This window comes from Hemitrygon akajei, chromosome 20, assembly GCF_048418815.1.
Source record: "Hemitrygon akajei chromosome 20, sHemAka1.3, whole genome shotgun sequence".
Lineage (NCBI taxonomy): Eukaryota > Metazoa > Chordata > Chondrichthyes > Myliobatiformes > Dasyatidae > Hemitrygon > Hemitrygon akajei.
The window spans coordinates 31,100,776-31,115,238 of record NC_133143.1 but is presented as its reverse complement, the minus strand read 5'-3'; the positions used below and the strand labels follow the sequence as shown (position 1 = coordinate 31,115,238).

Here is a 14,463-nt window from a genome sequence, read left to right as displayed (position 1 = left end):
AAGCACCTCTGCAAACACGAAAGTAAAACTATTTATTTCAAGGTCCCCAGACAAACGGTAAAATTCGACAAGTTCACAGCATTCTGTTAGTCGTCCGTTGAGTGCATCTTCCGGGAAGCATGTCAATGGCAGATTGAGGTCGAGGGCACTCACTTCACCACCGGCGGAGGCGTTTTTAATGCAAAAATTATCCGCAACTGCTCTTCAAAAAGCACCATTCCTTCATCCATAATATTCAAACAAAAACTAATCACGCGGAAAGGACGAAAGAATCGAATACACAACACTGCGTGGGTAGAATATAGGTTTAAAAAAAAACACTTGAATTTTCCGCCCTCCACCTCCCCAAAAAAGCACCAAGCAGTCCATCCCGGCTTCCGAGTAGCACTGGAAACCAACTGTTGAACACGGTGATGGGCAGGGGATTTTGATGACGGGTACTGGCGGATGGAAGAACAAATGCCCCCGTCTCTAAGAAGGAAACGGGGAAGGGGAAGGAGTAAGTGGGGTAATGAGCTGCGAAATAGAGGCGTGACAGGCAGTTTAGGCGAGGAAGAACGCAGGGAGGAGAGGGGGTATGGAAATCAAGGAGGACGGGAATGGTAAAGGAGCCGAAGACAATAATTGGACGCAGAATAACTAGAAGGGATTGGTAATTAAATAGTACGGTGGAAGAGAAAACGGAATGATAGCGATCAGAATACAGAGGTACTGCAGTCTGGGTACTGGGTGGCCGCCTACCGCAGGGAAATAGTTAACAGGGAAGAGTTTCAGCAGGGGAGGAAAAAAGACCACGGAGGAACACAAGGGATGTGACAGAAGGATGGTGTAATGGGTTTATAGGAAGCGATGGGACACGAGGATAAAAGAAAAGGGGTGGGAGGAGCGAGGAATTGTAGGATGTCAGAGGTAACGAAGAGACATTTGGTAATGGCTGTGAACAGAGTACTAACATTGCTGAACAAGGGGTAACGCTATTTAAAGAAGTTAATGCCAGGGCTGGAAGCGAGTGATACTGACAGACAGTGAGATTAATGTCGAGAAGGCGGGGTTATCGCTAAAAGTGCAGCGGAAAGCCTGCGGTTAGGAAGGGTTGGAGCTTCGGGTCGGGATTTCCCAGAGGCGTTCCAGTTGCTCTGTCGGTTGAGAGAGCCGGGACCTGCCACACCGCCTCGGGACCAGTCCCATGTACCGTAAATTCTCCGCTTGGTCCCAAATCTCCGCTGGACTTTAAACCTGTGCTGCAATCTCCTCTGATCGGATTAAGTGGAGTCTGTTCCGACCGGCTTGTTAGTTCTACGTCCACGTGCTTAGGCAATAGTTGTAGCGGATCGCGACTGGCGACCGACATCGGGACAGCAGTGCTCCGGGAAGAAGAGCCAACCACGGGCGACGACAATGATGAAGCATAGGCGACGCGACGGGGCTGAGCGAAGGAAATAGCCTCCGGCTCAAGCCGCGACCTCCCTCTCCCCGTTGGATACGGGCAAGATCCCACCCCCCTGCCTCGGGACGCGGGACTCCGCCCGGTTTGGCGCCTCACTATATCGCAGAGCTTGCACTCCGACCCAAGATCTGCCCCTGGCCCGGGGCTGCCACCACAGCCCAGCAGCCGCCGACCCTTTCCCGTGATCTGCCGCCGTTACACGGTCGTGCTCAGTCTAGCCCGCGCCCCGCCCCGCCCATGAGGCCGGCTCCCGGGGCGCTCGTACTGTTGCCGTGCTCACGGCGGGCGAGCGGCCGGCCCGCATGTTGCTAACGAGGGAGGTGGTCGGCGGCCGGCCGGCCGGGGGGAGCGGGTCCCCTGCCGCCGTCGGATGCCCTCAGCACCTGCCCGAGGACGAGTGGGAGGATGCGGGCACCGAGATCCAGGAGGATGACGACGAGCAGTCGGAGTCAGACACCTGCAGCGTCCTGTCGGATGATTCTTTCTACCCCCCGGAACTGCGCTCCCTCAGCAGCGAGATGTCAAATGCGACCGAGGGCCCGCTCACCTTCTACCGAGCCTGCGCCACCAGCAACGCCGTAGGGCTGAAAGAACTGATGTGCGGGGACCTGAGCGAGCCGGAGGTGATGGAGGTGGACAGGAATGGTAGGGTAAGTGAGGGGCACTAGGCTGTACCGGACTCAATGCTTCAACACACACAGCCGCATTCTCGCACGCCCAGCTTTGGAGTACTTGTGTTGTGCCCGGCGTGTTCGGACACATGCACACACTCATTGACTTGCACATGTTTACTCTCTGGCGCTGTACACATGCGCACGCCGCCCAAACCCGTGTACATGCTGCCGGGCTCCTGCGGCAGTGGCAGTACTTGTCGAGAATAAAGAGTCGGCGCTTTGGGCCGAGACCCTCCGTCGGGACTAGAAAGAGGAGGAGCAGAAGCCAGAATAAGAATGTTGGGTGAGGGGAAGGAGTAAAACTTGGCAGGAGATAGGTGAGAACAACTGAGGGACCCATCCACCTTACCCCTCACCTTTGCCCCCTAATTCTGGCGTCCGCCCCCTTACTTTCCAGTCCTCTGTATTGTTTTGCATTGTTAGCAAATCTCTTGCTTCTCAATTTCCAACTACAATTTGAATGTGTTAAGTGAGTCTGTGGTTCTCTTAAAACATTTGTAGACATATTTGTGATGTTAATATCCACTTGTCTTATTATTTTTATTCATTTTGGGAGGTTGGAGACCATTAGCATTCATTTCTCATCTCTAGGTACCTTGAGAAGTGGCCATTTACAATTGCAGCATTCCCTTTGACGAATCCCACAGCAGTATTGGGAAGGGAGGTCTAGCGAAGGATCAGGATGGTACACAAATTGGAGAGAAATGTGTATAGGTGCATCTGCTGTGATTGTCATTCTTGCTGGTAAAGATTGAGGTTTGGGGAGGTGCTGTATGTGCAACCTAGGTGATTAGCTAGAGAATCGGGTTTAGTATCACTGACATATTTTGTGAAGTGTGTTTTGCGGCAGTGTAAAGTGCTAGCCAAAAATTAAGTTTAAAAAAAAAAATTGAAAAACAGAAATAGTGATGTAACCAGATGGAGTGCTGTATGCCGTACATCTGCAGATATTTGCTAGTCTTTGCTGCTGCAGGGCATTTTGAATATCAAAGTTCAAAGTATAAACCCTGTAGATTTGAGATTTGACTCCTTACAGGCAGCCACAAAACAAACCAAATGGAACCCCTTTGAAAAAAATGACAAAGCACCCAATAAGCAAAATGAAGAACAAATTGTGTAAACAATAAAAAGTAAGCAAATAACATTCAGAACTAAAGTTCCTATGTGTGTACGTTGCATTACCTGTGTGCTAGTGGTGGAGGGAATGGATTTTCAGAGGGGGTGAAAGGGTACCAGTCAAGTGTGCTGTCGAACCTGCTGAGTCCCGCCTGCATTTTGTTGGCGTTGCCCTGGAAGCTGTTGTGCTTCTTGAGGGGAGTTGGCACTCCACCAATCCAGGCAAGCAGAGACTTCTCCACCATGATTCTGAACTGTGATTTGTAGATGGTGGCAAGATTATAGGGTAACATGAGTTGAGTCATGTAGACCAGGGCTGCTTTATCCACTGACTCTCACAGCTACCCAGACTATACCTCGGCCTACCCTGTTACTTGTAAAAACACCTTCCCCTTCTCTCAATTCCTTTGCCTCCACTGCATTTGCTTTCAGGATGAGGTTTTTCATTCCAGAATGATGGAGAGGTCCTCCTTCAAAGAAAGGGGCTTCCCTTTCTCCACCATCAATGCTCCCTCAACCACATCTCTTCCATTTCATGCACATCTGCTCTCACTCCATCCTACCAGGGATAGGGTTCCTCTTGTCCTCACCTACCACCCTACCAGCCTTCGCGTCCAGCACATAATTCTCCGAAACTACTGGCATCTCCAACGGGATCCCACCACCAAGCACATCATTCTCTTCCCACCCCACTTTCTGCTTTGCGCAGGGATCGTTCCCTATGCAACTTCCTTGTCCATTTGTCCCTCCCCACTGATCTTCCTCCTGGCACTTTTCCTTACAAGTGGAACAAGTGCTACAGCTGCCCATACGCCTCCTTCCTCACTACCATTTAGGGCCCCAAACAGTCTTTCCAGGTGAGGTGACACTTCACCTTTGAATCTGTTGGGGTCATCTACTGTATCCGGTGCTCCTGGTGTGGCCTCCTGTATGTCAGTGAGACCCGATTTATATTGGGAGACTGCTTCACCAAAGCACCTATGCTCCATCTGCCAGAAAAAGTGGTGTCTCCCAGTGGCTACCCGCTTTAATTCCACTTCCCATTCCCATTCGAATATGTCTATCCATGGCCTGTCATGATGAGGCCACACTTAGGTTGGAGGAACAACATCTTATATTCCATCTGGGTGGCCTCTAACCTGATGGCATGTACATCGATTTCTCACACTTCCAGTAATGCCCCTCTTCACCTTTCCCCACCCCCTTCCCCTTGCTCACCTTATCTCCTTGCCCACCCATCGTCTCCCTCTGGTGCTCCTCCCGCTCTCTTTTCCATGGTCTTCTACCCTCCTCTATCAGACCTCTTTGTTCCTCTGTCATTGTCATTGTCAACTGTCATTGTTCCTCTATCTTCAGCCCTGTATCTCTTTCACCAGTCAAATCCCCAGCTCTTTACTTCATCCCTTGCCCTACAGGTTTCACCTATCACCTTGTGATTTTCCCTCCCCCCCCCCCCTTTAAATCTACTGAGCTTTTTTTGCCCAGTCTTGCAGAAGGGTCTTTGACTGAAACATCATTTGTTCTTTTTTCCATAGATTCTGCCTGGCCTGCTGAGTTCCTCCAGCATTTTGTGTATATTTCCTGTATTTATCTGTATTTTCTGTCAAAAGTTCTGCCCATTCTATTCTGCTCAGATTTCATCATCATTCCAGTCAGTTGTACAAAACCAGACTTTAAGGTCTGGTGCATGACTCACTCCTCTTCCTAGCAAACTGTTTTTGAAAATTCATGAATTTTGGTCACTGTTGGCAAGATATTCCCATATTGATTAATTTGGGCATGTTGCTTGTGATTAAATCTGAGCTGGCCAATTCAATTGTTGGTTCAGTAACATTTTATTTCAGAAGTGCCCCCAAATATACTCAAGGCATTGGATAGCTTTCATACTAGGGATGTCCTGTGGATTAAGTTTAAAAAAAAATTAAGTTTCCTCTGTGGATTTGCTCCACTTTTTATGACAAGATGCTCTGATGTCCGCATTTATGTATACTGCTTTGGGCATCCCTGAGCCCTGCTTTGTTCAGTTCTGTCCACACAGTTTCTACTACGTGCTCACACTTACTGATATTTTTCTTTTCCATTGCTCTTAACAGTGTGGTTCCTTGTATTCCGCTGCTACTTTCTTCCAGGATCCATGCCTTTTAAACTGGGATGTTTATCTCTGAGCAGTGGCAGAAATAGCTTCTCATGTTGGAGTAATGGTGAATTTTTCTTCAGAGGCCCTTTGGTGTTAATTTTCAGCCCCTCCTGTTGGCTCAAAGTTATGCTCAGCTTTAACCTGATCTTGATCTTGATCTTAAGGTTGATGTTGCTTTTTGAGTCCTGTGTTTTATATCCATTGCTATATGAATTTGTGCTAATGATTTGTTAATTTAGAAATTTAGCCTGTTCTGCCCTTCGTTGACTATACTTTGTAAAAAAAAAATCAGTATTCTCCTTTAACAATATAAAATATGATACATACAATGACATGCAAAAGTTTGGGCACCCCTGGTCAAAATTTCTGTTACTGTGAATAGTTAAGAGTAGAAGATGAACTGATCCCTAAAAGTCATAAATTAAAGATGAAACATTCTTTTCAACATTTTAAGCAAGATTAGTGTATTATTTTTGTTTTGTACAATTTTAGAGTGGGAAAAAAAGGGAAGGAGCACCATGCAAAAGTTTGGGCACCCCAAGAGATTTGAGCTCTTGGATAACTTTTACCAAGGTCTCAGACCTTAATTAGCTTGTTAGGGCTATGGCTTGTTCACTGTCATTGTTAGGAAAGGCCAGGTGATGCAGATTTCAAAGCTTTATAAATACCCTGACTCCTCAAACCTTGTCCCAACAATCAGCAGCCATGGGCTCCTCTGAGCAGCTGCCTAGCACTCTGAAAATTAAAATAAATGATGCCCACAAAGCAGGAGAAGGCTATAAGAAGATAGCAAAGCGTTTTCAGGTAGCCGTTTCCTCAGTTCGTAATGTAATTAAGAAACGCCAGTTAACAGGAACAGTGGAGGTCAGTTGAGGTCTGGAAGACCAAGAAAACTTTCTGAGAGAACTGCTCGTAGAATTGCTAGAAAGGCAAATCAAAACCCACGTTTGACTGCAAGAGACATTCAGGAAGATTTAGCAGACTCTGGAGTGGTGATGCACTGTTCTACTGTGTAGCTACACCTGCAAAATATGACCTTCATGGATGAGTCATCAGAAGAAAACTTTTCCTGCATCCTCACCACAAAATTCAGCGTCAGGAGTTTGCAAAGGAACATCTAAACAAGCCTGATGCATTTTGGAAGCAACTCCTGTGGATTGATGAAGTTAAAATAGAACTTTTTGGCTGCAATGAGCAAAGGTACTGTATGTTTGGAGAAAAAAGGGTGCAGAATTTCATGAAAAGATCATCTCTCCATCTTGTTAAGCATGGGAGTGGATTGATCATGCTTTGAGTTTGTGTTGCAGTCAGTGACACAGGAAACATTTCACTGGTAGAGGGAAGAATGAATTGAATTAAATACCAGCAAATTCTGGAAGCAAATGTCACACCGTCTGTAAAAAAAAAACAAGCTGAAGATGAAAAGAGGATGGCTTCTACAACAGGATAATGATCCTAAACACACCTCAAAATCCTCAATGGAATACCTCAAGAGGCACAAACTGAAGATTTTGCCATGGCCCTCACAGTCCCCTGACATAAACATAATCTAAAATCTGTGGATAGACCTCAAAATAGCAGTGCATGAAAGACAGCCCAAGAACCTCACAGAACTAGAAGCCTTTTGCACGGAAGAATGGGCGAAAATCCCCGAAACAAGAATTGAAAGACTCTCAGCTGGCTACAGAAAGCATTTACAAGCTGTGATACTTGCCAAAGTAGGTATTACTAAGTACTGACCATGCAGGGTGCCCAAACTTTTGCTTCGGGTCCTTTTCCTTTTTTGCTATTTTCAAACTGTAAAAGATGGAAATAAAAAAGGTAATCTTGCTTAAAATATTGAAGAAATATGTCATCTTTAACGTTATGCCTTTTGGAAATCAGGTAATCATTTACTCACTTAGCTATTCATGGTAACAGAAATTTTGACCAGGGGTACCCAAACTTTTGCATACCACTGTATGTCTATTTTACTTTCAGAGTATTTTTTTTCTATACGAGCTAATTTTCTTTTAAAATTGTGACAGAGGGAATCAATTGGACTAAAGATGGATAAATCTCCAGGATAGTGATATATTGTACTCCAAGATGATAATAAAAGTAGACAAGGAAACTGTTTATACATGTAGTCACGACTGTGTCTGGAAACTATTAGTGGTTTCTTTAGAATCTCTGGTTACTCATGAAAGTTTCTGTGCTCTGGGGACTTCAGAGCGAACTTAAGGTCATTGCAGAGGAATATTAATCCACCAGCCCAGTATACACTTAGTTGAGATCTGTGGATCTTGCTGTTTTATTTTGGAGGTTGTAAAGAATAAACTTCTGGGTATCTGCAAGGTAATTTTCTTGTAATCGATGCTCCTCAAATACCCCTTCTCTGGCTTGCAGCCTGCAATTAGGATTTTGAGGCAGATATCCTTGCTCCCGACGGGGTGTGTCCAAACTGGGCTGGTCTGGAAGTGTCAGGCAGCTGGAGGGGAAACGGCAAGCGCTAATTTAGCATGACTTTCAAAGAGCTATTGTCCTTGAATGTTTCAATTATCTTTTACTGTCCTGAATTATCTACTATATTTTTCCAAACTAGACTTAATCGTCATTGTATCTAACTTCTTAATTTGGTTAAGTTGATATATATGCTGGCAAGTGTTCAAGGCCAAAGGCTGGCTGGCTTACTTAGTTACCTATCTATTTATTTATTTAGCGATAGAGCATGGAGTAGGCTATTCCGGCCCTTCGAGTCACGGTACGTCAGCAACCCCCAACAAACCCGATTAACCCTAACCTAATCACAGGACGTTATACGATGATCAATTAAACCTCGTCTTTGGACTGTGAGAGGAAATCGAAGGACCCAAATAAAACCCACACATTCCATGGGGGGGGGGGTGTGTACAGAGCCCCCTTATAGAAGAGCACCAGCGCTGAACTCTGAACTCCGGAACGCCCTGAGCAGTAATAGGGCGCTACAGTGGCTTGTGTGAGAGGGAGGAAAAAGTTACTGTTGCATTTCTTTATAGTTGGAGGGTGGGAGGGCTTTCGCAGAATTGGCATTGTACAGCAGGGCGGGTTGGTAGAAGATATTTTTGCAATGATAGGTTTAAGGCCCATTTACTTGTTTGCTTCAATGCAACAATGACATGGATATTTCGGCTTGAAGACTGAATTTGGGGTAACCTCAGTTTGGGAGTTGAAGTGAAGATGACATGGATTATCGTGTAGACAAGCTTAATTCCAGTGGAAAGCTTAAGAGATGTAGCATTGTGGTGTGGAAGTTTAATAAAATCATCGGGGAGATGACGTTGCCTGTGGCACTCTGCACTGAGATTGTGTCTGCAGTGATAGCACAGATGGAAAGAAACCTTTGAAGGAAAGTAAGAATAACCTCCAGGGTAAAATTATTCCAAAGAGTTGGCAGGATGTACTTACTTGTGCAACACACACAGCATCGTGGAGGAACTTGGCAGGCCAGGCAGCATCTATGGAAAAGAGTAAACAGTTGACATTTCGGACTGAGATCCTTATCAGGAGGCTCGTCTTTGTGCTACTGCTGTACTGCGATCCTGTTTTTGTACTTACTTGCATTAGGAGAAGGAGAAAATCTGGAATGGACTGTCGTTGGGGCAGGGGAAAGCAATTGATTGGGTGAGGCAACAATAAATGAAATTTTCAAAGTGACCCCCTGGTTTTTCACATGGATTGTTGGGATTCTTTTCCATTTCTAGTATGGATCCTTGAGGCCTTGGTTTGAGATTGTTATATGCTGGAAAGAGCAGGTTCGTAGGAATGCTCTTACAAATTTTCAACTTCAATTTAAGCTTATTCTCATAGCTGTACATACCCAGCCAATAAACACCATGAAAATTACCCTTCTGCAGCAGCACAGTACACTGTAAACATGACAAACACAAATGAATGTAAATCATATGAAAGCCCTTTTAACTGGGCATCTCTAGAGATGCAGCTTGTTAGCCTCTCACTAACAGCCACCTTTCACAGACTCTGTGTGTCTAGGGTCGATATGACTTGGGTCCCACCAAACCCGGGAGGTTAGGATGTCCCATATGTGTGTGAATGCTGTGTAAATACTGACGCCATGCAATTAGCCGTCGGCAAGAAATAGCAGATTGTGCACTGCTTTCAATTAGAGTATATTTACAAATGTCAGCTTTATTGAACAGTTAGTAGGAAAACAAAAGGAAAAAATAAAAAGAGCCCATTACAGTTAACCCAGTCCAAATGTGCACATAAGTTGGAGCTTATCTTGAAGTTGTTTTTAACTCGTGTGCTGGACCCACAATCTGCATGAAAGTAAACACCATCATCTCAAAATCCTCCTTAAACAAATAGGCTCCCCCACGGGAGTATTGGTCCTTCTCCCTTGAAGCCATTCATCTGCACAAAGCATCTTGTGCAACAGGGATGACATCCTCCGCCATCTTCCCTCCAATCTTCTCCCAGCTCTTGCCAAAAAAGACTTTGACCTACACCAGTATCTGTCAGAAAAACCTCCCAGCATTCTTTAGAATCTATTCCCAATTCCGCTATCCACAACATTCCTAAGCATGAACATCACAAGCCCTCATCTTTAACAGTAATCCAAACACTACCAGCAGAACACACTGCTTCTATCGAAAGCCATAAAATTAAATGCCCTACAACATTAGCAGTATGTTACATATACATGCACAAGAAAATAAATGATTTCATTATGCCAGTTGAGAGGGAGAGAGAAAATAAATCTAGTCCTAGATAGGATTGAGTTATGGGTCGTATAGCTACTGATTTTCTCTTTGGCATATTTCACCAACAATGCAGAACACTGCTGCACTAGAATATTAGCCTGGGTTAGCTGCTGAGTTTTCTAAAGTGTGGCTTGAACCTGAGTTCCAACAAAAGGGGAAAGAAGATATTGCATATAATTTTGTCAGTATTTATATATAACTTGATTCCACTTGCTGAATAAAAGTATACTGCAAATAATATTTCACCTCCTTTCACTTAAACCCTAAATAATAATTTTAACTCCACTGGTTAGCGCAGGTTCATAGAAATACATTTACGAATTTGTACTTAATGTCAAATGACATATTTGGAGCAGATACTGGAAATTTAGATGTTATATAGCTATTGACTTCTCCTCTGCTAATTTTTAGGGATGAGAAAATCATAGGATGAGATCATCCCGTCCCCGGTTTACACTCCTGGCATCTGAAGGTTCTTGTTAAATTGATAAATACATTGATAAATTGGTTTATTACTACATGTACTGAGGTACAGTAAAAAAAACTTGGCTATGCAAGCCATTCATACAAATCATTTAATCGCATGACTGCATTGAATTTGTACAATAACAGTGAAGAGTAAAGTGTTACTGTTATAGAGAAGGTGCAGTGCAGGGAGACCATAATGTGCAAGGCTCTAACAAGGTAGACTGAGTCAAGAATCCATCTTATTGTACTAGGGGATGCTTTAATAGTCTTATAAGTGTAGAAGAGAAGCTGTCCTTGAGCTTGGTGGTATATTTACAGGCTTTTTAAAAATCTTCTACCATATGTGGAGGGGGTGCGGGAGAATGGGGTGAGTGGGGTGTTTGATTGTTGGCTGTGTTACTCAGGCAGTGAGACGTGGAGATAATTCAGTCGCTTCTTGTAGCCTTGGGCAGTGCAGTTGCTATACCAAGTCATGATGCACTCAGACAGGATGCTTTCTATGGTGCATCAATAAGGATAAGTCAGATTCCTTTAGCTTCCTGAGGAAGTAAAAGGTGTTTGTATAGTTCCCTGGCCATTGGCTTTTACATGATTGGTCCAGGACAGGCTATTGGTGATGCTCGCCTCTGGGAATCAATAGGCTCTTCATCCCCTTTCTATGCTCTGGGAGGAAGTCCTAGGTCTGGGACAGTAGAGATGCATTGCTTGGAACTGTAGTATTGAAGGCTGATCTAATGTCTGCAGTGGTGACTGTGGATACACATACATTGAACACTTTCAGGATGGGTGATGACATTCCATTCCCTTTCCTTTCAAAACGTCCATAAAATGCATTAAGCTCATTGAGAAGGGATACACTGTTATTGACAATGCTGCCTGGCTTTGTTTTGTAGTCCTGCCACAACTGATGGCTTCTCTAGATCTCAATTTTAGACTCATATTATCTTTTAGCAGCCCTGATAGCTTTACAGAGGTCGTGTCTTGATTTCTTGTGTAGGGCAGGATAACAAGGTTTGAATGTTGCAGACTTGGACTTCAGTAGGGAATGTCTGGATTGACATCTTTAGTACAAAATCCTCTATCACTGTTTGGTTTCGTCCATGATGGTGGTGACATACTCATCCAGGTTAGCTGCTGGGTCTTTGAATGTGGATCAGCCTACAGACTCAAAGCAGTTGAGTAGAAGCTCATCCACAACCTTGGACTATATGAATTTCTGTACTGGATTTCATGTTTCTGTTTGTACACAGTGAGAAGGAGCATAGCCTATGGTTTGATTTATCTAAATATAGGTGCAGGGTAGATAGATAGGTGTCCGTGATGGAGTGTAACAATATTAAGAGAAATTCATAAAATTACTCTATAATCTACATCAGTAGATGACATCACACCATGTGTATGATCACTTTTATTGCCGAAGCCAGCTGAAGGACCCCACTTCCATGCAAACAAAGACATAGCTTTGTTGGATGCTGGTTTGCTTTGTTTTCTTGTGGAATGTCAGATTTTGTCCAGTTGCTCTGTCAGAATCTGCTTTTACGTGAATCAGTATTATACTTGGGATCATTGAGTTATAAAGCTGACAGAGATATTTTCTTGCAGGAACCCACATAGTAAACATTAGTTTAGTAAACATTCAACCCATCTATGTAAATTTCCTTTGTTTCCTGCTTAAAGTTATCCTGATATCCTCATTGTTAATTTGATTGGTGCTGGCTGCTTTAATCATTAACATAGAAGGTTCACCTATCTCTTCTAGGGGTTCCATCAGGAAGCTCTTCTATAGATAACACTTCATCAATTTTCATTAACTAATGGACTTTGAAACTCTGTATTTTGAAAAACAGCTTTAATGTAATCTATACTTCATTGTTCTTGTAACACAAAAGGCCAAAACCATCTAAAACTGCTAAAGATCTCCACCAGCACAGGTGTGTGCTTAACCCCCTGCTTTACACCTATGACTGTGTGGCTAAGCACAAATCCAATACTATATACAAGTTTGCTAATGACACCACTGTTGTGGGCTGAATCAAAGGTGGTAATGAATCCCTGTACAGGAGGGAGATTGAAAATTTGGCTGAGTGGTCTCATAACAATAACGTCCTCGTAACAACCTCATAACAATAACTCAATGTCAGCAAGACCAAGTAACTGATTGTAGACTTCAGGAGAGGGAAACCAGAGGCCCATGAGCCAGTCCTCATTGGAGCCTCAGAGGTGGAGAGGGTTAGCAACTTTAAATTCATGGGTGTTACTGTTTCAGAAGATCTCTCATGGACCCAGCACGTAAGTGCAGTTACGAAGAAAGCACTGCAGCACCTCTACTTCCTTAGAAGTCTGCGGAGATTCGGCATGACTTCTAAAACTTTGACAAACTTCTGTAGATGTGTAGTGGAGTGTGTATTGACTGGCTGCATCACAGCCTGGTGTGGAAATACCAATACCTTTGATCAGAAAATCCTACAAAACGTAGTGGATTTGGCCCAGTACATCACAGGTAAAGCCCTCCCAACCACTGAGCACATCTACATTAAATACTGTCGTAGGAAAGCAGCATCCATCACCCAGCCCATACTCTTTTCCCAGCCATCAGGTAGAAGGTACAAGAGTCTTAGGACTCACACCACCAAGTTCAAGGACAGTTACTACCCCACAACCATCAGGCTCCTGAACAGAAGGGGATAACTACACTCACTTGCCCATCCGTTGAGATGTTCCCACAACCAATGATCTCACTTTAAGGACTCCTTATGTTGTTATTTCATGTTCTCATTATTTATTTACATTTGCATTTGCACAGTTTGTTGTCTTCTGCACTCTTGTTGATCTTTCATTGATCCTCATAGTTACTATATAGATTTGCTGAGTATGCCCACAGGAACATGAGTCTCAGGGTTGTGTTTTGCGATGTATATGTACTTTGATAATAAAATCTACTTTGAAATTTGAAGATTAGAAATCCTTACCAATGACTTAACATTGTCCTTGGAAAATCAAACTGATCTCCAAAGAATCCCGTTGCTGTAACCTGACTTAACACGTTTAATATCTGAGATAATGTGAAATATAAGAAGGGTGAGAATTTCTTGCTTGACCTGAAGTTTGAGCAACAGTCAATAATTGAAATTAAATGAAAAACAGAATTCTGGAAGTACTCAGAGGATTAAGCAGCACCCGTGAAAGCTAAAGGTGTAAGCCAACATTATGAATCTTAATCTTGTGTTAGGACTGTAAAGAAGAAGAAAGATAGCCACTATATAACAGTATGCGTGGGCATTGTGATAGAGGCTTGTAGTGATAGGTAGAAGCAGATGGGGAGGAGTTGATGGGAAAATGAAACCAAGGAAAGGAATGGGAAAGGTTAATAAAGGGAGAACACTAAGAGTGTATTTGTGAGGAGAGAATATCATATGTGTGGGTTACATGAAATTGGAATAGGTAAATCCATAGCATTGCTTTGTTTACAACTAGAACCTCAGAAGTTGTCTTTACGACTTGAGTTTGCCTCTCCATAGCAATAGAGAAGACAGGGTAGGCAGGTTGATGTAGGAGTGGGAAGGAGAGTTAAAATGACATGCAGCCTGAAGTTAGTGATGCCTATTGTGAACAGAGCGCAGGTGCTCAGCAAAAAGTGGCCTCCTCTACACTTCTTTTCATTGATGTGAAAGAGGCCACTTCATGACCAGTAAGTGCAGTAGGCCAGGTTGGAAGAAGTGCAGATGAGCTTTTGTCTCAGCTGGAAGGGCTGCTTAGGGCCTTGAATAGTGGTGAAGGTACAGGCGTTAAACTTCTTTTGTTACTAGGATGTCCTGCTTGGTGGCACAGTAATATCAGTGCCGGACTCTGGAGCGAAGGTTCCCAAGTTTGAATCCAAGT

General features: G+C 43.8%; 1 protein-coding gene across 1 annotated transcript in view; it reads left to right on the top strand.

Moving 5' to 3' along the window:
• The first annotated feature begins 621 nt into the window (after positions 1-621).
• LOC140713688 (ankyrin repeat domain-containing protein 33B-like) overlaps positions 622-14,463 on the top strand; it is a 50,563-nt gene continuing 36,721 nt past the window's right edge. The window contains exon 1 of the mRNA XM_073024079.1: positions 622-2,097. Coding sequence (XP_072880180.1) covers positions 1,750-2,097 — 348 coding nt within the window. The 5' untranslated portion in view covers positions 622-1,749. The remainder of the gene's footprint in view (positions 2,098-14,463) is intronic.